Genomic DNA, 26,833 nt, shown 5'->3' with positions numbered 1-26,833 from the left:
CCTCCAGCTGGGGCTGGGAGAGAGCCCTGTCTGAATACCTGCCAGTCAAGTATTGACGATACAGATGGACCAATGGGATAAACATGGTCACAGAATCAGTGTTTGAAGGGACCCTGCGAATCTAGTCCAACTCCCTGCAATGCAGGAATACGCAGCTGTACCATATGAGGATCGAACCTGCAACCTTGGTATTATCAGCACAATGCTCTAACCATCCGAGCTATTCAGGGCAGCTTCCTATGTTCCTATTGTACAAATACCCAGTTTGCACGACTGAAGGTCTCACCTTTAACCTTTGGTGTCTCCTGCTTTGCCTGAAACCCCGGAGAGACACTGCTGGTTAGTGTAGACGACACTGAGCTAGACAGTCCAACCATGTGATTCAGTATAAGGCAGCTTCCTATATCCTTTTTCTGTCATCTCTAATTGTAACCTATCTCGCAGGGTTGTTGCAAGGATAAAATGGGAAGGAGTAGAACCATGTTTGTTTAACACTTTAAGCTTCTTAGAGGAAAAAGGACGGGATATAAGCATGGAAAAGACCCTGATGTTGGGAAAGATTGAGGGCACTAGGAGAAGGGGACGACAGAGGACGAGATGGTTGGACAGTGTTCTCAAAGCTACCAACATGAGTTTGACCAAACTGCAGGAGGCAGTGCAAGACAGGAGTGCCTGGCGTGCTATGGTCCATGGGGTCACGAAGAGTCGGACACGACTAAACAACAACAACCTAAGCATAGTAGATTATTTACTCTGGTAATAAGCCATCTGCAGGGAGGTGGCAAAAAAAGCTGGCCTTTGTGGGTGGTGGGCAGGCATGGGGAAGAGGCAGGCAAAAGGCAAGCTGTTAAGACACATTTGGTCTGCTGTTCACTGTCTTTACCCTGGCCTCTTTACACAACCTGAGATGTGCGTTGTCAGAGCCCACCCTATTCATAGAACCATAGAATTGGAAGTGACCTTAAGAGTCATCTAGTCCGACCCCTTGCAATACAGGAATCTTGTCTGACCCAGAGTTCGAACCCACAACCCTGGGATTAAGAGTCTCATTCTCTGCCAACTGGATTGTGATTGCAATTGGTTTTAACTGCTTTTAAGTTTGAATTATTCCAACCCACCCTGGGACTTGCTGGTGAATGGCAGGCAATAAATTTAATGATGTTTGTGAGGAGGAGGAAGAAGAAGACTGCTGAAATTCGTTTCAAAGCTCAGTTTAATAAAAGAGAACGTAAATTATTCTGCGATTTGAAATTGTAATACAAAAAGCGGAATAGGCTCGGGGTCCAGATGCATTATTTAACTGTCCAGGCTATGAATGGCTGCTATGGGGCAGCATCAGAATCAAAGAAGACAAAAAGCAAGGCCGGGGGGGGGGGGAATACACACCCCATTGCCCCTAAAATCCCCAAGCTGTTCCGTTTACCAAGACCTGAGCCCTTGCATCGACAGTGAAAATAGGTTTCTTTACAAAGCACAGCAACAGTCCAGAGGCAATTCTACCCTCTGGAAAGACCACACGCTCCCTCCCATATGCTCACCAACTGGAAGAAAGTGAAATTTAAAATTAAGGGGTGGTCTTTGTGGTGGCCTTGCAGACCTCAGGCCTACTTACTCCCTGTGCCAAAATAGCCAGAGAGACTTTTTCTCACAAAAAGTCACTTATTCACACACTCTAAGTTACCCCACACATTTACCAGTGGGGAGAGGCGGCCTCGCGCATTTTTTTGTTTCGTTTTTCTATAAAAGCCTAGAAAGCCTGTCCTGACTGCCGAATCTGATGCACGACAGCAACCATCATACGACGTGGAAACCCTGATGGGAATGGAGGAGAATTCAGTTGTGTTTTTAAATAAAGCGGACCTTGTCCCCCTTGAAGCCCAAGGCACTACTAGGCCCAATCATCCCACAGGCGTCCACCTTGGTGAAAATGGATTCAGGGGAAGAAGCCAGAATTGTGAGGCATCCCACCAGCAGCTGAAAGGCCCAAAGTGCCCATTTTGTAGGCCTGTGTGAGAAGGGACAGGCTGGGATGAGAGGCCCCTGCTACTCTCATTGTGCTTTCTTCATTTTCTTCTTCTCCGATTTCACTACTGCGTCGTGAGCTTTCCGTTTCTCTGCTAGTTTGTTAGCCTGAGAGGGGAGAAAAAATAAAATGCATTAGTTCATGCCTCAAAAATCCAACTCTTTTTTTTTTTTACACATGTGGTATATACAGCAGGGGCTGCCGACTTTTTTGGGTCAGTGGGCCCATTTGGAATTTTGAGAAAGGGCTGTTCAGCCAGTCACAAAATGACTGATGTGGGGGGGGGGGGAGTGCAGTGTAAGATAAAATGGCTGCCACATCTAGAAAGGCAAGAAAAGAGACAGAAAAACCAAAAGCCATGAGCACGGCCACCCCATTCCTCTATGTGAGGGGAGGCCACCTACATCAGCCCCCCCTGCACTGGCTCAGAGAGAAGCTATTTGCAGCTCTCCTCTGTTCAAAATGGAAGGGAGGGAGGGTGTCCAATTCTGACACCCAGTGAAATATGGGCATGTTTAAAGAGGTGTGTTCAGTACAGCAGGTGCCAAGTCAGTACAAACAGAAACTAAGCAGGAACCGCCAACAGTCTTTTGTGCATTGTGAAATTCTGATGATATGTTCCCCAGCTACTACAGGAGGCACTGATGGGCAGCCTCGGTGTATATCACAAGCGATTTCACTGAGCAAACACCCCTTTGCAGGCCATCGCCCTCTGTTAGTAAGGGTGCTGTGCACCCGAATGCTTGGATTGGAACTCTCAAGCCAAGAAGACCTCGAGAATCAGGTTAATTTCTTGCAGAAGTGAAAGGACATGGAGAGATTTTTGCAGCGACACTGTACTTCGGGTCACAGAGAGTGGCATACAGTTCATTGATTCTGCCTTGTTGTAGCTATGAACCAATGAATCTGCTCTCCAAAAGCAGCCCCATATTGAGCCTATATACTCTTGCTCAAGGCCTCCGTCCGCCCCCCCCAAAATGACGTTAGGTCAATGCTTGAATTTTCAGCATCAGACAAAATTAAGCAACCTTGGCCAACCTAGTGCTTTCCAGGTGTCTTGGACTACAGCTCCCATCAGCCCCAACCAGCAGTCGTGATGGGAGTTGTAGTCCAAAACATCTGGAAGGCAACAGATTGGTCAAGTCTGGATTAAACCGTGTGTGTTGTGTTTCTTAAATTGTCCATCTTAAGAGACTGAATTTCCCCTTCTCCATCAGAATGTGGCACACTCGACTTCCAGTGCGACAAAAAAAAATGCAAAATAACAGAACAGGTATTAGAAGCAACTCCAGAACTGGCCCGATTTAAGTATTTTCCAAGACAGCAATGCACACTCTCACTACAAAGAACTGAGCTCCAAGATGGCGACGTGAAGGGCAGCCTCGACTTGCGCTCCGTAAAGTTCTTGTTTTTATTTTCTGTTCTCTGGAGCCTCAAGGATGTTTCAAGGCGGTTTTTAGAATGTTTTATGGTCCAGGGCTCTTGTTTTTACTCTTGCCACTCCTATAAATCTTGCTACTCCTATAAATCTGCAAGACAACGCTAGATAAAGACTGCTAAGGAGTGAGTTGTTAAAGAGAGCTGTGCTCATTAATAGCGCAGCCCGCCTGCCCTGACTCTGTGGACTCGAGGAATTCTTTCCTCCTACCTGTATGTGTTAATATGAGAGGGAAGAAGTGCAATTAGGCAGCATTCCAACGAGGCTGCGAACACTGCTAAGAAACAGACTACAAAGAACTCATATGCCACCTATTCTCAGTAGCTAGGAGCGTCATAGCTTGGGCACTGGAGTCAGGAGTCAACATGGACCACTGCTACCAAACTGTATGGGAAACAGCTGAAAAGCTAACCAACAAATTGAAATTAGCACGGGGACAAACAAAAGAGGATGCCTTCACCAAATGTTGTCCCTATTTTCAAAAAGGGGAAAAGAGAGGACCCAAACAATTACCGCCCAGTCAGCCTGACATCAATACCTGGAAAGATTCTAGAGCAGATCATTAAGCAAACAGTCTGTGAGCACCTAGAAAGAAACTCTGTGATCACTAAAAGTCAGCATGGGTTTATGAAAAATAGGTCATGTCAGACTAATCTGATCTCATTTTTTTGACAGAATTACAAGCCTGTTAGATGAAGGGAACGTTGTGGATGTAGCCTATCTTGATTTCAGCAAGGCCTTTGACAAGGTGCCCCATGATATTCTTGTAAAGAAGCTGGTAAAATGCGGGCTAGACAATGCTACCATTCAGTGGATTTGTAACTGGCTTACTGACCGAACCCAAAGGATGCTCATCAATGGCTCCTCCTCATCCTGGAGAGTAGTGACTAGTGGGGTGCCACAGGGTTCTGTCTTGGGCCCAGTCTTATTCAACATCTTTATCAATGACTTGGATGATGGGCTTGAGGGCATCCTGAGCAAGTTTGCAGACGACACCAAATTGGGAGCGGTGGCTAATACCCCAGAGGACAGGATCACACTTCAAAATGACCTTAACAGATTAGACAACTGGGCCAAAGCAAACAAGATGAATTTTAACAAGGAGAAATGTAAGGTACTACACTTGGGCAGAAAAAATGAAAGGCACAAATACAGGATGGGTGACACCTGGCTTGAGAGCAGTACATGTGAAAAGGATCTAGGAGTCTTGGTAGACCACAAACTTGACATGAGTCAGCAGTGTGATGCAGCAGCTAAAAAAGCCAATGCAATTCTGGGCTGCATCAATAGGAGTGTAGCATCTAGATCAAGGGAAGTAATAGTACCACTATATTCTGCTCTGGTCAGACCTCACCTGGAGTACTGTGTCCAGTTCTGGGCACCACAGTTCAAGAAGGATACTGACAAACTGGAACGTGTCCAGAGGAGGGCAACCAAAATGGTCAAAGGCCTGGAAACAATGCCTTATGAGGAACGGCTTAGGGAGCTGGGTATGTTTAGCCTGGAGAGGAGAAGGTTAAGGGGTGATATGATAGCCATGTTCAAATATATGAAAGGATGTCATATGGAGGAGGGAGAAAGATTGTTTTCTGCTGCTCCAGAGAAGCGGACACGAAGCAATGGATTCAAACTACAAGAAAGAAGATTCCACCTAAACATTAGGAAGAACTTCCTGACAGTAAGAGCTGTTCGGCAGTGGAATTTGCTACCAAGGAGTGTGGTGGAGTCTCCTTCTTTGGAGGTCTTTAAGCAGAGGCTTGACAGGCATATGTCAAGAATGCTTTGATGGTGTTTCCTGCTTGGCAGGGGGTTGGACTGGATGACCCTTGTGGTCTCTTCCAACTCTATGATTCTATGGTACATATACAGCCCAACAAGACACAGCATAAATCTCCCGACAGCATACAAATCAATATGGCTAATTTGACCCAACTCCTCCAGTCCCCTCCCACAATCAAACAAACCTCACTGCTACTAATCAAATGCAAACCATCAAGCTCTGGGCTCCCCAACCTGCTGCACCCCCAATGAAAACAAATATATGAATAGATAACAAAACTATCCACGTGATGCTGAAACAAAACGGCATACACACACTATGCAAAAGAAGGAAATAACACTACCCCCTTCTCTCCCCTGCCTGCCTCCCCACCCCCCAAAACTCACCATGCCTACGATAGCAATGACTCACACCAAATGTAACCGACTGGGAAAAAGACTCTATGAACTAAAAACAAGAGACGCTATATGGAGCACGGTTAGGCACGAAAATCTTTCAATAAAACCAATCTAAAGGAAGAAAAGAATGTGGCACACGCCACAAACTTAAGGTCAGGAAAGTTTGTAGTGAGCACCAACTTTCCATCACTTTACTGCCTGTGTGGGGAACATTTGGTCCTCCAGTTGCTATTGGGACTACAATTCCCATCATTCGTGGCCACTGGGTCAAGCTTGCTGAGGCTAACAGGAGTTGTAGTTCAATAACCTCTGGCAGGCCAAAGGTTTTCTATGCCTGCTTTATTGAATGCCAGACGTTGCAGAGGGAGAGCTAGGAATGCCTCAGCTAATACCCACAAATGCACAATGGCAGAAGCAGAGAAAAATGTGGCCCTCCACACATACAAGCCGCTTCCCTCCCTGCAACGGCACTGCTGGATGCGTGACTCAGGATATTGCTGCTGCAGCAGAGTTCAATATTTATTTTGTAATGTTTAAGGAAGGCGGGGTGTGTGAGAGTTGAGATAAGATCACAACAAAGAGGCCACTCTGGTGGCACAAGCTATGGAACCAACATATAAAGTTTACAGCGTGTACAATATTAAAAGAAAACATCATGAAAATGACGTACCGCTGGTACCCGACACCAGTCAAGTTGGCGAAAATTTACAAAAATAAAAATAAAAAGTGTTGGAAATGTAACCAAAAAGATGGAGAAATATACTATATGTGGTGGCAAGGTGAAAAAGTAAAAACATTTTGGGAATCAGTTTATAACGAGTTAGAAAAGATGTTAAAATATACATTTCCCCAAAACCCAGAAAGCTTCCTATTAGGACTAATGGGAAATGAAATAAAAAAAGAAGACCAAAGATTATTCATCTTTGATGAATGGCAGCCAGAATGGTGTTGGCTCAAAGATGGAAAAGAAAAGAAATTCCAACAATTGCTGTAATCCTGTTTGTGCTATAGCTCAGTGACAGGGTATCTGCTTTGCACACAAAGGTCCCAGGTTCAACCCAATAAATCTCCAGGTAGGACTGTGGAAGATTCTGTCTGAACCCTAGGAGAGATGCTGCCCACCAGTGCCAACAATACTGAGCTACATGGACCCATGTTCTGACTCAGTCTACGGCAGCTTCCTAGGTCCCAATTTAAACCAGTTTTTAATTTGGAACATGAGGATCAGGATATTACTTCATTTTAGGGAAGAGCTGTTGTGCAATGGTAGAGTATGTTCTTTGCATGCAAAAGATCTCAGGTTCATTCCACCAGCATCTCTAGGTAGGCCTTAGGAGACCCATTTGCTGCTGGTCAGTGTAGACAATACTGCAAGGTGCTCCATGTGGGGCTACCTTTGAAAGTGACTTGGAAACTACAACTAATCCAGAATGTGGCAGATACGACTGGTGACCACGAGTGGCCGCCGAGACCATATTACACCAGTCCTGAAAGACCTACATTGGCTCCCAGTACATTTCCAAGCACAATTCAAAGTGTTGGTGCTGACCTTTGCAGCCCTAAACAGCCTCAGCCCAGTATACCTGAAGGAGTGTCTCCACCCCCCTAGTTCAGGCCAGACTCTGAGGTCCAGTGCCGAGGGCCTTCTGGCGGTTCCCTCGATGCGAGAAGTGAGGTTACAGGGAACCAGGCAGAGGGCCTACTCGGTAATAGTGCCCGCGCTGTGGAAAACCCTCCCATGAGATGTCAAGGAAATAAACAACTATCTGACTTTTAGAAGACATCTGAAGGCAGCCCTGTTTAGGGAAGTTTTTAATGCTTGGTGTCTTATCGTATTATTAATATTCTGTTGTGAGCCGCCCAGAGTGGCTTGGGAAACCCAGCCAGATGGGAGGGGTACAGTCATACCTCGGTTTAAGTACCGGTACTTTCAGTTTAAGTACTCCGCGGACCCGTCTGGAACAGATTAATCCACTTTCCATTACTTTCAATGGGAAAGTTCGCTTCAGGTTAAGTACACTTCAGGTTAAGTACAGACTTCCGGAACCAATTGTGTACTTAAACCGAGGTACCACTGTATTATTATTATTATTATTATTATTATTATTATTATTATTATCCTAAGGACTGCACAATATGACTTCCTCTGCCTCCCCTTGCCCTGTGTTCCTCCCCCCGCAAAGCTGCTCCAGAGAGGTCGGAGGAACCCCTAGATTCGAGGGGCACGTGGTGGGGAGAGAAAGTCCCATGGTGCAGGTGGGAAACCTAACAGAACAACTTCGTAGGACCCAACCGCACTTTGAAGAGGCAGCATTTTCTTAGGCCCACCACAGCAAGAGAGCTCAAGCCCAGGACAGGAAATAGTGGCCCCTTGTGACAATACCTCTCGGATCTTGCGCCTCTTCCCAAACATGATCTTCTGGTACAGGTACTTCTCCCGCTTCTTCATCATCATGATGGCCAAGCGCTTCTCCTCGCTCTGCTCCTCTTGCGCCAGCCGCTGCTTGTCCTCTCTCAGGACTTTACCTGCCGTCACCTTCACTGGGAGGGCCTGAGGGAGGAGGAGGAGGAGGAGGAAATCAGAAACTCAAAAGGGCAACCCAGAGGCAGGCAAAACTTTCAGGAAACAATCGTGCCTCTCTCCCCACCTACCTTGCTCTGGGTCCTCTGCGCTTCCATCTTCTTCAGCTTCCCCTCATCTTCTTTTTCAGAATCCTCATCCTCTTCCTCCGAGACTTCTGTGGCATCGTCACTCTCTTCCTGTTCTTCCGATTCGCTCTCTTCTCCTACAGGAAGGAACCACCTCGTGTTACCTTTCGTGAGCGCCACACAGGTAAGGCAGGCTTACGAGAGGAAAGCCCCTCACCATTCACGTCAGAATGGAACACGTCAGAATAGGAGTCCACAGACAATTCCAAGGATCTTGAACCTTGGCCTAGAGAGCACCCTCTCAAAACATGCACCCTACACATATTGGTGGACCAGTTTCTTGAGGGGTTGCCTGACCCCATAGGTGCCCAATTGACTGGTTCAATCTGCGGAACCAACACTCATTCTACAGTTGTAAGAAATCAATATTTTAGTGTGGCAGCACCTAAACTTTGGAACTCCTTGCCTATTGACATCAGGCTTCCCTGTACTCTTTGGTACCTGCCTTAAAAAAACATTTTTGTTTAAGAGAAGTCAGAATGTGGCATATTGACTAGTAGCAACAACTACTACTGCTGCTTCTTTTATTATTTATATGCTACCCATCTGACTGGGTTACCCCAGTCACTTTGGGTGGCTCCCAACAAAATACTAAAAGCACAGTAAAACATCAACCATTAAAAACTTCCCTTCTGTTCTATTTCTTTTTAGCTATTGTTGATTATAAATAATCTTTTGAGTATGCACAGATAACTCAGTTTTTAAAAAAACCGTTATTTTAAACATTCTTTTAAATGTTTTTTGTAAACCTCCTATTAGAGGTTTCTTACAATCAAGCGGTACAAAAAAAATTGTTACTTAAAATAAAATGATGGGAGCTGTAGTCAGGAAGCATCTGGAGGGCACTGTTCTCGTCCACACTATTTTTATTTATTTACTGAATTTATATCTCAACCTTCCTCTCAAAGGAGTCCAGGGAAGCCAACAGACCAACAATTCAAAAGCAAAGCAAAAACACTCCAAAACAAATTTGAAAATTCTAAAAGCAGATTGCAATTAAAAACATCTGAAAGCAGTTCTACGCAAAAACATCCTTCTAGCAAGTGATCTTGGGGTTGGCAGGAACAGTAGAAAAAGAAAAGAAAAAAGAAGAAGTAAAAGACCCCTGGACGGTTAAGTCTAGTCAAAGGTGACTATGGGGTTGCGGCGCTCATCTCGCTTTCAGGCTGAGGGAGCCTGTGTTTGTCCACAGACAGCTTTCCAGGTCATGTGACCAGCATCACTAAACCACTTCTGGTGCAACGGAACACTGTGATGGAAACCAGAGCGCAAGAAAACGCTGTTTACCTTCCTCCCACTGCAGTACCTATTTATCTACTTGCACTTGCATGCTTTCGAACTGCTAGGTTGGCAGGAGCTGGGACAAAGCAGTGGGAGCTCACCCTGTTGCAGGGATTCGAACTGCCAACCTACCAATCAGCAAGCCCAAGAGGCTCAGTGGTTTAGAGTGACCATAGGAACAGTTTTCTTCAGCCACCAAATTTATGGGTAAAGAGGAATGCTTTCAAATTCCTCCTGAAAGCTAATAACGATGACGATAGGTGTCTCTCACTAGGGAGGGAATTCTGTAACCAGGGAACTACCAATGAAAAGGCCCTGTCTGTCGGAATATGCTCCTTGGGGGGGGGACAGCAGACCCCCAGTACCTCTGAGCGTATCCAGGAAGGCACATTTCTGGAATGGCATTCCCCTTCATTCCAGAGTGCCTCTCTGCGACACTCCTCCTTGGAAAAGTGCACACAGATCTTCTGGCATTTTGGAGCAAGAAGAAGACATCCGTAGGTCTAAACTATGTTTTATTCACACTATATACAGAGGATCCATAATCACATCTGTGTTCTCCAGCTCAGGCACAACAAGACTGTTGCATATAGCAAAACTGAACGTAATATAACTGTAATGGTGCTGTTGCGGCTACTCTTGAGTAAAGACGCCCAAGTCCTCTCTGTCTTTAAGAGTTTTATTGTGCATACGGTAGTATTTACAGTGCAGAGATAGCAGAAAACATGACCTCTCGGTCACTCGCAGAATCCGGGAATGGACGTTTCCTGTTACGTGCCCAGCATAAGAGTTTGGGCACCCCGAAACGCCTCCTCCCGACCTTACGTTTGGTCGTGCGCCTTAATTTGGGCGCCGGAAGGGGCTGCCTGTTCCCCTCCACCTGTGGGTCAGGGCGTTGCAATAGCTCTCTAGCATAGCCGAGCCCTGACTCCTCCAACTCCTCAACTTCCTTATTCTCCCCACCTGACCCACTGCTGCTGCTCTCACTGGGCGAAGTGCTGGTCAACAGGAGAGGCGGAGGCTCCCTGTACGGAGGTCCCCTGACAATAACAATAACACGCTCAGACGGAAGAGATAAAACAGTCTTCCATTCCCACACTCTTCTCAGACTTCTCATGTGATTTATACCAATCACACTACCCAGCATCGGGTACTCAAAATCCTAACACTGTCAGGGGTCAATGCCAATCAGGCAGCCCCCAGCGGTGGCAGCAACCAACAAGGCCTCACCTGCCAATCGTAGGGTCCGATCTACAGCACTGATTTTCAAGCATGGGGGATCCTTAGATGTTGTGGAACTGTTCCCCCCCGCCTCAACACTGACTAAGCTAGCTGGGAATAAAGGGAGTTGCAGTCTAACAATGGCAGGGGACCCAAGTCTGAAGAACCATTGTCCACGGTTCACGGAGCATCGCGTTACCTGGCTCGTCGCCTCTCTGCAAGGCTAGCAGCTTCAGCTTCTCTGGTGGGATGTAGTCCCCTTCCTTCTCAGTCACGAACGGTGAGAGGTGAGGAGGCAGCAAGACGCCGAGGAAGTAATCTGCCACCGGAAGGCAAAGCTTGGCGTTGACTGAATCGAAGACCCACTGCGGCTGGATGTAATACCTGGGGAGAAACACAAGCCCAGTCTCTCGAGAAGCAGAATGGACAAGTGATCTAGAACCCGGTGGATGGAGGGAATCTGAGACCCGTGATCTCGCTGTGAACCTCCAAGCCTTTATCCGAGAGGCAGCCAACCAGAGGCTCACCAGATGTTGTCAGACTACAATTCCCATTATCCTTGGCAGGACATGCTGCCTGGGGCTGATGGGAGTTGTAGTCCCGATCAAGAGACTGCTGCACTCACCTGCCTATCACTTGCTTTTCCAGACCAGGCCGGTCGACGATTTGATGGGTGATGGTTGGGTCCGTCACGTCATAGGTAGAGCCAATGCAAACAGACTTGTCCCAGGACACTTGGCCCCCAAAGCACCTGCCAGAAAGGGGACAACGACACACACACACTTGAACCAATCAAACAAGAAAACCAAACCTTACAGCACAAACCCAACCATGCTTGCTCAGAAGTAAGTCCTACTGAATTGCTTGCCAGTCTGCTTCTGTACACAATTCAACTGAGGTCCCATTCTAAGGGCCTTCTGGAGGTTCCCTCACTGTGAGATGTGAAGCTACAGGAAACCAGGTGGAGGGCCTTCTCAGTAGTGGCACCCTCCCATCGATGCCAAGGAGATAAACAACTATTTGACCTTTAGAAGACATCTGAAGGCAGCTTTGTTCAGGGAAGATTTTAATGGTCGATGTTATATTGTGTTTTATAATACTTTGTTGGGAGCCGCCCAGAGTGGCTATGGCAACCCAGTCAGATGGGCGGCACATAAAATATAAAATCATTGTTCTTCTTCTTAATATTATTATTTTAAAAAGGTAAAGGTAAAGGACCCCTGACAGTTAAGTCCAATCGCAGACGACTCTTGGGTTGCAGCGCTCATCTCGCTTTACAGGAGGAGGGAGCCAGCATTTGTCCGCAGAGAGTTTTTCCAGGTTATGTGGCCAGCATGACGAAGCCGCTTCTGGCACAACGAACACCGAAACCAGAGCAGCGCACGGAAACACCGTTTACCTTCCCACCAGAGTAGTATCTATTTATCTACTTTCACTTTTTGGTGTGCTTTCGAACTGCCAAGTTGGCAGGAGCTGCGACCGAGCAACGGGAGCTCACCCCGTTGTGGGGATTCGAACCACCGACCTTCTGATCGGCAAGCCCAAGAGGCTCAGTGATTTAGACCACAGCACCACCCGCGCCCCGTGTCTTATTGCAGTGGTACCTCTACTTACGAATAACTCTACTTATGAATGTTTCCGAATGGAGCTCCGTCCGCCATCTTGGATGCGGTTTAGATAGGATTTTTTCTACTTACGAATTTTTAGATAGGATTTTTTCTACTTACGATTTTTTTCTCCCAATGCATTTCTATGGGATTCGACTTACATTTTTTTTCTACTTACAAATGTGTGTTTGGAATGCATTAAATTCGTAAGTAGAGGTACCACTGTATTAATACTTCTTAAAAGCCCGAAATGCCTACGGCCCCAAATATCATAAAGGCTGCTTCCTTCCCAACAGGCTTTCTTGGGTGTTAAGATCAGCAGAGCAGGCCCTCTTGGCAGTTCAACCACTTTCAGAAGCTGGGGCAGAGGTGGTATGGGAAAGGGCATTTTCTGTGGCAGCCCCCAAGTTACAGAACTCCCTCTTGACAGACAGACACCTGGCACCTTCAATGTACAGGCTTTTCCGCATGCGTAAGATCTATCTCTTTAACCTGGCCTTGGACACCAGAGGTGTGTGCTTTCAGGACCCGTTTTATTCCTGTGATCACAATTTGTTTTAAACTCTTTTTAAAGGAAGGTTGCGTTTTAAATTGCTGCGACCTGCCCTGGGACTTTTAGTTGAAGGGCAGGCAATAAAACGAATAAATTATTGGAATAACTCAATGGGGCTTAACTCCAGTTAAGTGGGGCTAGGGCTGCAGTCTTAGCCCTTAAGCCTGGAATGAGGCCAGGGTTTGGGGTCCTTGCATGTAGACTCTGTCCTCTCCCCACCCCAATAGGGCCACCAAAATCCAGCCGAACTACCAAGGCCTGGGTTGCACCTGGCAGAATCCCCAGAGTCAAAAGCCCAAGACCGTGCTACATACCGGATGACGAAAGCCAGAGGCTCCCTGGGCACCTCCCTGTTGAGGAAGAAGCGAAGGCCTTCAAAGAGCCTCTTCTGCTTCTCCAGGGCCTCCTGCTCCTTTTTCCGGGCCTCCTCTTGCTCTGCACTCTCCTGGTGTAGGGGGGAGAAAGGCACAGTGAGATTCCCTTCGAAGCCAAGCTTCCCAAACTCAGTGCCCTCCATACATTTTTGGACTATGACTCCCATCAGCCTTGGGAGGTAGAGCACAAAGCACCCGGGGGCATCAGGTCAGGAAAATCTTGGGTGACTTCTTCGTTAACCTGAGGTGAGCTCAGGAGAGCTCTCCCATTTCAGGTACCCACCACCACGGCTAAGAATAGCTACAGTCCAAGAGAAGAAGAGTTTGGATTTGATATCCCGCTTTATCACTACCATAGCTGCCAAGTTTTCCCTTTTCTTGCGAGGAAGCCTATTCAGCATAAGGGAAAATCCCTTTAAAAAGGGGATAACTTGGCAGCTATGATCACTACCCGAAGGAGTCTCAAAGCGGCTAACAATCTCCTTTCCCTTCCTCCCCCACAACAAACACTCTGTGAGGTGAGTGGGGCTGAGAGACTTCAGAGAAGTGTGACTAGCCCAAGGTCACCCAGCAGCTGCATGTGGAGGAGCAGAGACACGAACCCGGTTCCCCAGATTACGAGTCTACCGCTCTTAACCACTACACCACACTGGAGAAGCCCCTCCAACTTCTGGCTTTGCCCTCTCAGCCTCTCTGCAATGGGCTGGAGCGGCAACTTATGCTGCATGGCTTCATTGTTCCCACAAAGGGCCAGTGCCCCATTCCCAGGTGGGTTTTTTTGGGTGTGGGAGGGGTGGATCTGTGGAGCCCCCCCCCCACTCTATAGCTCCAGGCAGAACTTACTTCCTCCACAGGGAACTCATCCACGACTGTCTCGTCCTCTGGGTCAGGTGCCACCACTCGGGCCAGGCTGGCACTGAGAGCCGACAGTTTCTGATGGGAAAAAGATGTCCAGCAATTAACAGATACTTAATTGTGAACTGGGTGCAGATGAAACAGAAGCAGAGGTGGTCCACTGTTTTGATCATTTGGGGCAGGATGTAAAGCAGAATTAAGAGAGTGGCCAACAGAGGCAGGAAATCAAAGGGTTTTGAGGAAGTAGTAGTAGTAGTAGTAGTAGTTCCACCGTAGTTGAAATCATCACCATCTATTTATATGCCGTCCATCTGACTGGGTTGCCCATCTGACAGCCTCCAACAAATAGTAAAAACACAATATGACATCACACACTTAAAAATTTCACTTGACACCTATCCGGACCTCTCTCCAGGCCTGACCTTGTTCCATATGCCCTGAACTGCGATAACGCCTCTTATGCACTTGTCTGGATGGGCCTCTGACTTTTGGATGGCTGAAATGTAGCCCACTGTGCAAGGGTAAAAAAAGGGACCCATTGCCCTGCCCACTTCTGCCTCTGGCCCCGCCCACCACTGATGTTTGGCCCCTGGAAAGTTACTCACAAAGGAGTGTGGCCGTCAGGATGGAAAAAGTTTCCTACCCTTTGTGTGCACTTGTGACACTGCCCTACACCAAGTGTTGGGAAACTTTTCCAGCCAGGGGAACTGCAGGCCTGCGGTGGTTGGGGCCAGAGGTAATTGGGGGGGGCATGAATGTAAACACTGGTCTTCAATTGGTGGGTCAAGGTCCGATCCAAGGTGGGTCACAACAGGAGCCCTGCCGTCATGCAAATATATGGCAAAAGATTCCCTGTACTGGGAAGTTTTCATTTTTGACTTAATGTTTTAATATGTGTTGGAAGCTGCCCAGAGTGGCTGGGGCAACCCAGCCAGATGGGCAGGTCGTAAATAACAAAAAAATATTGTTGTTGTTATTAAATGGTTAAGAAACAGGTCCCCAGAAGCATGTTTGGGTTAAAAGAGAGTCCTGGGTCTGAAAAGGCTGAAGATAACCTGGCTCACAAGGTTGGTTTCTGCACACAAACACTCAGTATCCTCTTTGCAGGCAAGTGGGAGGCATGGTTGGAGTTCAAGGACACATCCCAGCCAAACGAAACACACTCTAGGAGGGAATGAAGTGGGGCTGTTGTGTGTGGCTCGGAGCGCGTCTCAAGGGCCAAGGTGGAGCATATCCTGGAGGCCCGCATTTGCCCTCCATCCAGACTGCTGTTCCCCATCCAAGGCCCAGACGGCTGATTCTTCGGCACTCCTGCCCACTCACCTCCAGGTAGCTCTCCGAGTCCAAGGCATACACCTCCCCATCCTCTGGCGTCAGCGCGGACAGGGACTGGCCTTCAATCTGAAAGACACACAGATGCAGGGATGACCTCCTTCCTCAGAATCAGTTTAACAAGAGAACATTCCTGCCGGCTGGCAGCCCCAAGTCCATCTTCAGGGCTTTTCTGCCTGTAACCCGCCATCTCTCTCTCTCTCTCACACACACAACAGATTTTGGTCTGCTGGGATGTGGGACGGGGCCTTTTCATGACCGGCACCCAGCATTACCCTCAAAGTTGCCTGATCTTTCTCTCTCCCCATCCCTTCTGTGCTTTTGTGACCAGTTCATTTTTCAGGTTTTTTGTCATTCCTTTTAAGCGACAGGTCTCTTGCTTTAAAATCAAGGTGGTCCAATGTGATGACGGCTGAATCAAAATTTGATGCCCCCGCACTGCCTTCCCAAAGCTAAGTAAGCAAGATGCTGGACTTTGGGAAGGAGGCATGAGGGCTCTGACAGGGTCCTAGAGCCCTCACCTCCTTCTCAAAGCCCAGAGTCTCACTTAGCCAGCTCTGGGAAGGCAGCATTGAATTTTTGCCTCACTCCCCCGCCCAACCTCCACTTGACAAGGCAGTGCATGGCCCACAGGTTCCATGTCCAAAGTTCTCTTGTGGCCTACATGATATAAATATTTTGGCTAATGAAGGAATAAAAACCTTACTGCACTAAGCTGGCTATTGGGCTGAGGGTCATGAAGCTCACTGGGTCACCTTGGCCAAGTCACTGCCTCTCTCGGCCTAATCTACCTCACAAGGTTCTTGCATGGATAAAATGGGAGAGGGAGAGCCACGTACGCCAGCTTGAGTCTCAAGTCCCAGGGATTTCCCCTGCCCTCCAGTTTTTCCCCTCAATTCTACAGAGTGAAATCCTCACCTTTGGAGGGTAGTGCAAGTTGATGGACTGGTAGAGGCGGAAATTAATGAAGCCCACGAGAGTGGTGTAGAACTCTGTGAAGGTGGCCATGACTCTGTAGTCCACGTCTGTTGGGTGCTGGGAGGAAAGAGGGGTGCTGATTAAGCCACTGTCACACATACACGCACACACACACACCCCTTTCAAAACACCCAGTTCTACTTCCATGTAGAAGTTTTCTCTAGTAACATCTTTACTTTCATAGCTCTACGCAGAGATACAGAATGTGCTCCTGCAGGAGCCAGTGACGGCCAACAACTTGGATGGCTTTACAAGAGGAGTAAATACAATCATGGATAGAGCTATCAATGGCTATTAGACATGGTGATGATGCTCTGCCTCCACAGCATAGCTGCCAAGTACCCTGTTTTCCCTGGGAAACCCCCGTATTTTCTAACCGTTTCCCGCAGGTGTCCCGAATGGCAAAATACCCCGGATTCCCCCGGATTACGGAGCTCCTGCCGGCGGCCATGTTCTTCTTGTGCCGCGCCAGCACCGGAAGTCGCTTCTACGCACTTCCGGACATGCGTAGAAGCGACTTCCGATGCCGCTGTGCCCATTTCCAAAATGTCCGCAGCGCCAGAAGTCGCTTCTACGCACTTCCGGACATGCGTAGAAGCAACTTCCGATGCCGCTGTGCCCATTTCCAAAATGTCCACAGCGCCAGGTGTCGCTTCTACGCATGTCCGGAAGTGCGTAGAAGCGATTTCCGGTGCCGCGGCGCTGCTGATCCTCGATTTTTCAATCCGGAACTTGGCACCTATGCTCCACAGCTAAAGGCAGCAATGCTTCTGAATACCAGTTGCTGGAAACTACAGGAGGGAAGAGGCCTCTTGTGCTTGGCTGCTGCTTTTGGACTTCCCTTTGGGGTGTCTCTGCGGGTGGAGAGATCATCATCTCCCTTCCTCTTCTCCAAGTCTAGTTGCTTGGCTTTCTCAGCCCAACTGCAACTCTCCCCCTTCCGCCTGAAGCAGAATAATCTTTGTTTGCATCAGCCACTAGCCATAGCAATAAAACAAAATAAAATGTACTGAAAACAGAGGTAAAAGCTTAACTATAGAAAATACATTTTTGGGGGGGATACATCAATAATCAAATAATAGATCTTATTCTAATTGCCCCCGCTAAAAACCTTGCAGTTTTTGCTGTCACCTGATCATCTTCATCTGCTAAAAGAAAGGACACAGTAGCAATGGTTGAGTGACCTGGCATGGACAATAATAGAGGGGTAATAACCTCACTCCTCAAATCTTTATACAAGCCAGAAGCACATGAGCCACTGACCCAATACTGCCATCTCTGCAGGGACGTAAGTGTTTTTCCAGAGGAATTTTCTGAAATCAACCCTCAAGTACAGCCAAAGGGAGTATATTCAATCTTGCGAAAGTGAAAGTGTGCCTGTATTTTGGAATTGTTAAATTTTACAAACAGGGTGCCAAAGTGTCAGAATGACTAGATGGGAAATAATCACACCATGGACAAAATTTCCTGATTGTGGCCAGATTATTCTGTGTCGCTCGATATCATATAGGCGCTGTCTAATTGAATTATTTGCTTTATCCCCCTCTTGCCTGCTTGCCAACAAGCAGCACCTGTTATCCAAGCGACCCCTTTAACAAGCCGTGGTTGTATATGTTGCTATTGTATCTGCAAGGTGCATTAAGGCATAGCCTGATGGGAAAAGCAACAGATTAAAGTTATGCAAGCCAACGGACAGGGCCAATTGTGTCCAATTAACCAGCTGGGTCACTTCTGCAGTGCCCGTTTTATAAAGTTAATGATTCTTCGACCCAAGGGAAGGTCAGCTGGAATAACCAAGAACAAGAGGTCAACGTGCACCGTGGGCAAAAGGAGTCAAGGACCAGTTCATAGCCTCCTAGTTCCCTTTGGGCAGCCAATGGGGACGAGGAGGTGGGCCAAGGCACAGCCAGGGCGCCATTGACTGGAGGGTTCTGGTGGCCTCACCTCAAAAAGGAGATTGCAGAAAAGGGGAAGCAAAATGATCCCCCACAAGAAGAGGTGGCAGCCAAACATGACAGGCGTTCATAAAATTATGCACAGCATGGGGGAATGGGAGGAATAAAGTTTTTTCTCCCTCTGCCACAAACACTGGAGCTTGTGGACCTGCAATGAAGTGGAATCTTGGAAGATTTGAGGACAGATGAAAGAAAGGAATTCTTGTCCCAACCAAAGAAGAATGGCAACTTCAGCTGACAGAATATGTTCAGCTTACAGACTTAACATATAGAATAAGAGAACGAGAAGAACATACGTTTAGAGAAGACTGGAAAACGTTTATTGAATATACGGGAAATAATAGTGTAAAGCTGAAAACGTTGGCAGCATGAAGATAAATTCAACAGCGTAAATAAGTTTTAATGGATGCAATAATAGAATACTGAATGGTTTAGTTTTTGTAAAATATGCAGGGATTTACCATGGAAAGAGGAGAAGGGAAATCCTTGATATTTTAAGGATGTTAAAATGAGTATTTTAAATTGAAAAACAGAATATTTAATAAATATTATATAATAAGGAAGGAAGAAAGGATTTCTTCACACAGCACAGCTGAGCTATGGAACTCACTCGTGCAGGAGGCAGCGATGGCCACCAACTTGGGTGGCTTTAAAAAAGGAGTAGACAAATTCATGGTAAAGGGAAAGGGACCCCTGACCATTAGGTCCAGTCGTGACGGACTCTGGGTTTGCAGCGCTCATCTCACGTTATTGGCCGAGGGAGCCGGCGTATAGCTTCCAGGTCATGTGGCCAGCATGACAAAGCCGCTTCTGGCGAACCAGAGCAGCACACGGAAACGCCTTTTACCTTCCCGCCGGAGCAGTACCTATTTATCTACTTGCACTTGATGTGCTTTCAAACTGCTAGGTTGGCAGGAGCTGGGACCGAGCAACGGGAGCTCACCCTGTCGCAGGGATTTGAACCACCGACCTTCTGATCGGCAAGCCCTAGGCTCTGTGGTTTAGCCCACAGCACCACCCGCGTCCCATGGTAGACAATGACTATTAGCCACGATGGCTATGCTCTGCCTCTATGGTCGGAAGCAATAATGCTTCTGAATAGCAGTTGCTGGAAACTGGAGGAGGGGAGAGAGCTCTTGTGCTCAGGCCCTGCTTGTGGATTTCCTACAGGCATCTAGGTAGCTACTGTGAGAACAGGATGATGGAGTAGATGGGCCACTGGTCTGATCCAGCAGGACTTCAGCCCTAGCATCATATGGGCATGCTGACTGGGGCTTATGGGATTTGTACTACAAAGTATTTGGAGGGCACCAGGATGGGGAACGCTATCCTAAACCTTGATCCATTGTTTAGGACTTTAGGAAGTCTGGCACTCCTTGTGCGCAAATCACAAGCTTGCTGCCTATCATTTGAGATCAGATCAGAAGAATCTTTATTTGCCACTCAGCCATAGCAATAAAATAAAATGTACAGAAGATTAAAAAATGCACTGATCTGACCATTTACGATGGGTGATTAGATTTTCCTGTACCTGATCAATATTAAAGACCTTTTTTGTTTTGTTTTGTTTTGTTTAAAAACTAGGTCACCTTTTAAGTCAAAGTTTCCAAGGCAGCCTAACAAAGGCAACAAGGAGACTGAAATCACCAAGAACAAATCGGCAGACAAAAACTAGGAATAAAAATAGCAAGGTGAGAAAGAGCAGAAATAACATTATCCAGGAGAAAAATGATGTCATTGTTGTTGCTGATAAAATTTCCATGAGATTTAAAAATAATAATATTATCAATAATATTATATTAAAATAATTTCAGTTATAGAAAATGAAGCGATGAAACAGAAAAAAAAGAAAGGGAGAAGAAATGTTAAAAAAAAATGTTAAGAAAGATATAGTATGGAACTTACAAATAGGGGGAAATAGCTACCAAAATTGAAAGATTTGTCATAGGAAGTTGAGTAAGATCCTTGGTCCATCTATTAAGCTTAATACTGGCTATACTGACTCAGCTCTCTTGACTTTCAGGAAGGGGGCATTTCCAGCCCAATTTGGAGATGCTTTTGGGGAATGAACCAGGGATCTTCTGCATGCAAAGCAGGTGCTCTGCCAGTGAGCTATGGCCCTTCCATCCCATGATACTGAAGGGGTCAGTGCCTTTGTTTTGCAGGGAACGGCAATGAGATTAACAAAATTATCCCAGGGAATCTTGCCCCAGTACTCACATTGTGGGAAAAAGCGTAGGGTGTTATCCAGGTGACAAGCTGCCCCATCACCTCTGCCTGGTAGTAGATGCCTTTGATGGACAGGAACACCTGGCAAGGGGAGGACAGAGGGTGGTTTCAGGTGGAGAATCAACACAGAAGACCAGTGCAGGTGAAAAAAGCCTGGCCACTTCTCTTATATTGCCTTCTTCAACTTGGTGGCCTCCAGATGTTCTGGACTACGACTCCCATCAGCCCGTCAGGGTTCAGCCCTGCCCAGACCTCAAACCTGCAGTCTCTGCAGGAGGAGGGGCAGGACCATGCAAAGCACTGCCCGTGACCCTGGGAAGCAATAACAGCCAGGTATCTCTGTTCCAGGGGCTGGAGGTCCCTACACCGGGTGCCTGGTTTCCTGGCTGTCTCTCAGACTGCTCTCCAACACTCCATCTCTAGCTAGCTGCACCTAAGTTTACTTGGGAGGAGGAGGAAGCACAAAGAAACTCCTGCCAGGATCAGCACTTGAGCAAGAAAGAAGTGGAGCCTACAGTTCCTTTATAAAGCCCCCCAGGCTGAGTTAACTGCATTGCTGAAGCAATGGTTACTTTTCCGAACTCTAGATCAGGGGTCAGCAAACTTTTTCAGCAGGCAGCCGGTCCACTGTCCCTCAGACCTTGTGGGGGGGCCGGACTATATTTTGGGGAAAAAATATGAACAGATTCCTATGCCCCACAAATAACCCAGAGATTCATTTTAAATAAAAGGACACATTCTACTCATGTAAAAACACCAGGCAGGCCCCACAAATAACCCAGAGATGCATTTTAAATAAAAGGACACATTCTATTCATGTAAAAACATGCTGATTCCTGGACTGTCCGCAGACTGAGAAGGCGATTGGGCCACATCCGGCCCCCGGGCCTTAGTTTGAGGACCCCTGCTCTAGATTAACTGGCCCAGAGAAATCAATGCTTCCTCTCTCCCCCTTGCCCCACCAAAAGAAAAATTGACATTAAAAGGGAATTATCAAGCTCTGCCTGCATGGATGTGCTCCCAAGCAGCCTCAGCATCACACAGTCACACTGGCTGCAGGTGATGGGAGCTGCAGTCCAAAACTTCTAGTGGCCACCAGGTTGGCCAAGGCAGTGAAAGAGCGCTTAAGCCAGCCAGATGTTTTTAGGCAGCAATTGTTAGGATTCCGTTCCACCTTAAGAGGAACAGGCATGTAAACTGTTGCTGTGTGTCACATGATTGTATACTTCCGTTTTGTGCTTATTGTACTGCTATACGCACTTGCTTTTGCTATGCTGATGAAGAAAGACACGTTTGGTCTTGCTTCTGAGATGCTCTGAATTAACGCTTGTAAATATGCAAGAGAACGTTTCTGTGTCTCCTCTTGTTGCTGCTGCTGCTGCCAACCACGCTAAACGCTGGGATGGACTCTGCAAATAGCGCGTTCAAGTTCACAGAGAACTTGGACCGATTTCAGTTGGCTACACCGGAGAGAGAAGACACCCGGCAAGAGAGACCGGGGGGTCCAGAGGCTTAGATCTTCAGCATGTATGCTAACAGCAATGGCCATCAGCACCGGCAAGCACAGCCCAATGGGACCAAAACATCTGGAGGGCACCAGGATGCTGAAGACCCTTCTCTCTAAGGTTACCCAGCTTGATGTGCGTTGATCTATCTGAAATAAAGCCAACCCCTTCCTGGATCCATAACTCCCCATAGCCTCTCTCAGCTCACCTTGCGCAGAGAGCGTGAGCAGATGACGTAGTTGAGAAACTCCACGGTGAGGCGACGGCACAGCTGGATCGTCTGAACGTGGCACTTGCCAGTACGCGGGAAGGTGGCAAACAGGAAGCACATGGAAAGAGCATCGTCAAGGTCTCGTAGGGCATCAATGAAGGTCGGGTACCTGCAAGGGGGAGGTGAAGAACAAGACCATGCAACTCACACAGCCTTAATCATCCCAGAGTGCTTTATAGACAACCGGACTATAGTCAGCTTGCCCTGTCCCCATGGGATCGGATCCCCCCTTCTGCTGGGGATGAAATTGAGGATCAGAAGGGGAATTGCATGTAGGGCCAGCCCCAGTGGCACATCCATAGCATGAGCTCTTGGCCAGAAGGAACTGCACTGCCATCTCCTGGCCCTCCTGTGGCCAGTTATTTGGAACCCCATCGTGGTTCCTCTGCAATGTTCTCCCTGTCTCTTACCTCTCCTTGACAATGTGGTCCAACCTATATCCGGGTTTGTTGTCCTTCAGCCGCTCCACAGTGTTCCATTGGCTCTTCCCGTACGCTTTGCGCAATTTGCGGACAAACACCTTGCAGAGAAGAAAGGTTTCAGAGACAGGCGCCCTTGCCAGCTCCCGGCCGCCCAGTCTAGAATTCCCTGACCTAGCCTGCTGCCCACCAACATTTTATTATCATCCTCATCGCTACAGATTTAATAATCACCTTCTTAACCACCGTCTCAAGGCAAGGTAATTAAAAAACACGAAAACAACAAAAACATTTTAAACAAGACTAAAACCCTAACAAGGTTTGGTAAAGACTCCTTTATGCAGCTGGGAAAGCCCAGTCAAAACAAAATGTCTCCAATTGTTTCCAGAAAATGCAGTGAGTGCCAGTTGTATCTCAAGTCCCCTCTCTCGCTTCTACAGCACCCAGTCTCTTTTTAGGTGACACATGCTGACATTAGCTTCCCTGCCAGAAACACTAATGGCTGATAAACTTTACACAGGACAAAACCAAGTTTGATTTCATTGGAGGAAACTGATATTCTATCACGTAATACATCTCATTAGCAACTGGGCTCAGTATCAAGTCATTAAAGAAAAGGCAGTGATGTGGGATGTTTCAGTGCTTTGTTTTTTCCGTGGAAAATATTCAGTTGTAGAAGTTCATTTGAAACAAGGAATGAATGAATCCCAACTTCAAATACAGTATCAGGCACATTTGGCAGTTTCCAAATTTGTTTACTTGCTACAAGCAAAATAAATAGGCAGAATTAAATCACTCAGAATATTTCCGGATACTTAAATCCCCTAAGGAAGTTACTCTTTCAGAAACAGTAGCTTTAGTTTGCCTCGATGCATTTTTATTCTGCTGTTCAGTGATGTGGGTTAGCCAGGAAATTCTGAAACAGAATTTTTTCCTTTGCAGTTCAAAATTTTCTAAAAAACCCAAATCGCTGAACAGGAAGAACAAAATGGATTGCAGCTCTTGAAAGGAAATGATAACTCCCTTCCTCTAATCCGTCTCCAAAGTCAGCTCTCTAAAACTGTTTCAGGTGGTGATATTAAATCTAATGCTTGTGATTGGCTGCAGGATTCCCTGGGATCACAATACCTTATATTCCCGGAATTTGTTGACAATGGGCTCATGGAGGAGAAATTTTATGTCTTTCAGGAGGTAGAAAGTCCTGGCAGCAGTAGATCCTTTGTTCACCTTCTTCTTATGTTTGGGCTCATGAGGGTAAATCCCTTTTAGGATGCAGAGTCGCCTGGAAAGGGCAGGGGTGGGGAAGAGAACAGATGTCTTGTCGGTTTCCCCTTGGCCAAGTTAAGGCAACATAATGCACAATGTTATTCACTGCGAAGCTATCACAGGTCAGAACTGTGTATCTGAAGAAGTGTGCATGCACACGAAAGCTCATACCAAAATATAAACTTAGTTGGTCTTTAAGGTGCTACTGAAGGAATTTTTTTATTTTGACAGGTCAGAACTGTTAGCAGTCACCTAAATAATGCAGACGGAGTCCACAGAGAAGAGAAAGTGATAATACTTGATTGGGTAAACTGAACAAAAACTGCGTATAACTTGAGGAGACATAAACAGAGAGGTTTTGTCTCATTTACAAGCCTTGTTCATAGCAGCTAAAGATACAGAATAAAACTTCCTCTGAAACTACACAGCCAGTCAGGAGGTGAGCTCTCCATGCCAATCTGAGTGGCTGCTGGGTAACACCACCACCCTCTAACTAACTGTAAACAGAATTAATTACAGGTAGGTAGTCGTGTTGGTCTGACGTAGTCAAAACAAAATTAAAAAATAATTTACAATTTTTAAAAAAATTCCTTCCACCTAAGTGACCAACTAAGTTTTTCATTGGTATGAGCTTTCATGTGCATGCACACTTCTTCAGATATGTGTAAACAGAATTAACCCTTAGGTTATTAACTGAATGGTTCTGCTGTTATGCTTCCGACAGGATACTGCTGCCACCACCACCAAAACCCAAAGCCAAGAAGCCAGTGCGATAGGGTCTGCTATGACTCCACCACCAAAACACTGGCCCTGACATAAGACTCTAAGAAAGGCCTGCTGAATCAGGCCAATGGCCCATCCAGCCCAGCTGCCTGTTCTCTCTGTGGCCAACCAGATGCCCCCAAAGGAAGCCCCCTAGCAGGACTTGAGCACCAGAGCACTCTCTTCTCAGACTGCAGAAGAAGAGCAGAGTCATTGTGGTTAGTAGCCACTAGAGAGATGCAAACAGAGATCCAGTGGCATGTGTGTACACAGAGACCCAACTTCACCCCTGCCAGGCAGCATTGCAATACTCAGACACTCCTGCCACACACATGTATCAAGAGGCCACAGCAAGCTGGTAAGTGATGACTCCTTTCCTTACCTGAAGTCTGCAAGGCTCAGTTGCAACTTCTTCCGGGCTTTGTTCCTGGTAATATAGTTGGTGGCAGAACCCCTCTCGTACTTTGGGATGAAAAGAGAGACAACACTTAATATATGCCCTTCCACGAGTTAAACCCAAAGAAAGAACTGAGTGGCTCACAGGGAAGAATTAAGAGTATTAATTTAAAGGCAGGTGATCCTACAGTGCTGCCTTCATGCCTAGACAGTAAACAGCTAAGACATAGGAAGCTACCTTGAACAGAGCCAGACTGCTGGCTCATCTCTAGCTCAGTATTTTTGACACTGAAGAGCAGCAGCTCTCCAGGGTTTCAGGCAGGGAGTCCATCCCAGCACTGAGATGCCAAGGACTGAACCCAGGACCTTCAATGAGTTATAGAAGCTGCCTTATACCATCTAGTTCACTATGTATTTGTCTGCACCAGCCTTTCTCAACCCTGGGTCCCCAGATGTTGTTGAACTACAACTCCCATCATCCCCAGTGAGAAGGGCCAGCAGCCAGGGATGATGGGAGTTGTAGTGTCCAATAACATACGGGGCCCAAGGATGAGAAAGGCTGGTCTACACTGACTGGCAGCCTACTCTTTAGGGTTTCAGGCAGGGGACATTCGCTGCCACACCTGGAGATGCTGGGGGACAAGCCTCAAACCTTCTACTGTACAGGGAAAGCAAATGCCCCCATGGCACTTCCACCAAGAGTGGCCAATAGAAGAGTGACCCGAGTTGGAAGTCCAGCATCTTGAGATCATCCCTTCGGCTACTCCTGCCCCAGGGCACGGGAACATAAGAAGTTAACACATCCCGAGTCTGGCCACTGGCCCACCTAGCCCAGTAGCGTCTACACACGAACTGGCAGCAGCTCCTCAGGGTTTTTCCCATTCCTATCTGGAGAGACTATCAGACGCTGAACCCGAAACTGGGACCTTCTGCATGCTACGGCCCTGCCTCACCAGAAGGATAGTTTAAAAAACAACAACCCGCAAGCCGCCGTGTATTAGGTAGCCAGTTCCGGAAGTAACGTGTTTCCACTTTGACACGTTACTTCGCTACACGGGAAAGCAAGCGCCATCCCCCTGGGCCTGCCTTAAGCCACGCGGTACCTTCTTTTTCTCCACGCCGCCCATCGCTGTCGCCTCTCTTGCCGCACAGCCGACACTCACGTGGCGACTCTCGCAGGCTGGCCAAAGCGGGCTCCGCCCACTAAATGCGTCACCGCTCCTCCTCCTCAGGGTGTCCACGCGGCTGCCTGACCGGGGACCAACGTCCTGGAGTTACGCCCGCCCGGCGGCGTGTCACCGGCCAAGCGAAGCGGATAATGAAGTCGCTTAGTTTCAGTCGCCACGCCGGGAAGCTCTCCGAGCGGCAACGGTTTCGAGCAGGCATATGTTTGGGCACCTTTAGGAGGGCTTTAAGCAAGACCGAAGCCGACCTGGGGGACGCGGCGCATGCTGGGGGATTGGATGACTATGATAGAGGCC

The 26,833-nt window shown here is 47.3% G+C and overlaps 1 protein-coding gene across 1 annotated transcript; it reads right to left on the bottom strand.

The window, feature by feature from the left end:
- Positions 1–1,195: 1,195 nt before the first annotated feature.
- Positions 1,196–26,527, bottom strand: PES1 (pescadillo ribosomal biogenesis factor 1). The gene is made up of 15 exons (XM_035098780.2): positions 26,456–26,527; positions 25,339–25,418; positions 24,057–24,210; positions 22,920–23,029; positions 22,447–22,618; positions 20,725–20,814; positions 16,490–16,606; positions 15,563–15,640; positions 14,228–14,317; positions 13,325–13,455; positions 11,476–11,601; positions 11,050–11,234; positions 8,292–8,425; positions 8,023–8,190; positions 1,196–2,130 (listed from the first exon to the last, which is right to left on the bottom strand). The coding sequence occupies exons 1-15, from the start codon at positions 26,477–26,479 to the stop codon at positions 2,050–2,052; spliced, it is 1,740 nt and encodes a 579-aa protein (XP_034954671.1). The 5' UTR covers positions 26,480–26,527; the 3' UTR covers positions 1,196–2,049.
- Positions 26,528–26,833: the final 306 nt, after the last annotated feature.

The sequence above is a fragment of the Zootoca vivipara genome, chromosome 17, assembly GCF_963506605.1.
Source record: "Zootoca vivipara chromosome 17, rZooViv1.1, whole genome shotgun sequence".
NCBI classification, from domain to species: domain Eukaryota; kingdom Metazoa; phylum Chordata; class Lepidosauria; order Squamata; family Lacertidae; genus Zootoca; species Zootoca vivipara.
Note: the sequence above shows the minus strand (reverse complement) of the source record. Positions and strands in the feature narration are given on the sequence as shown.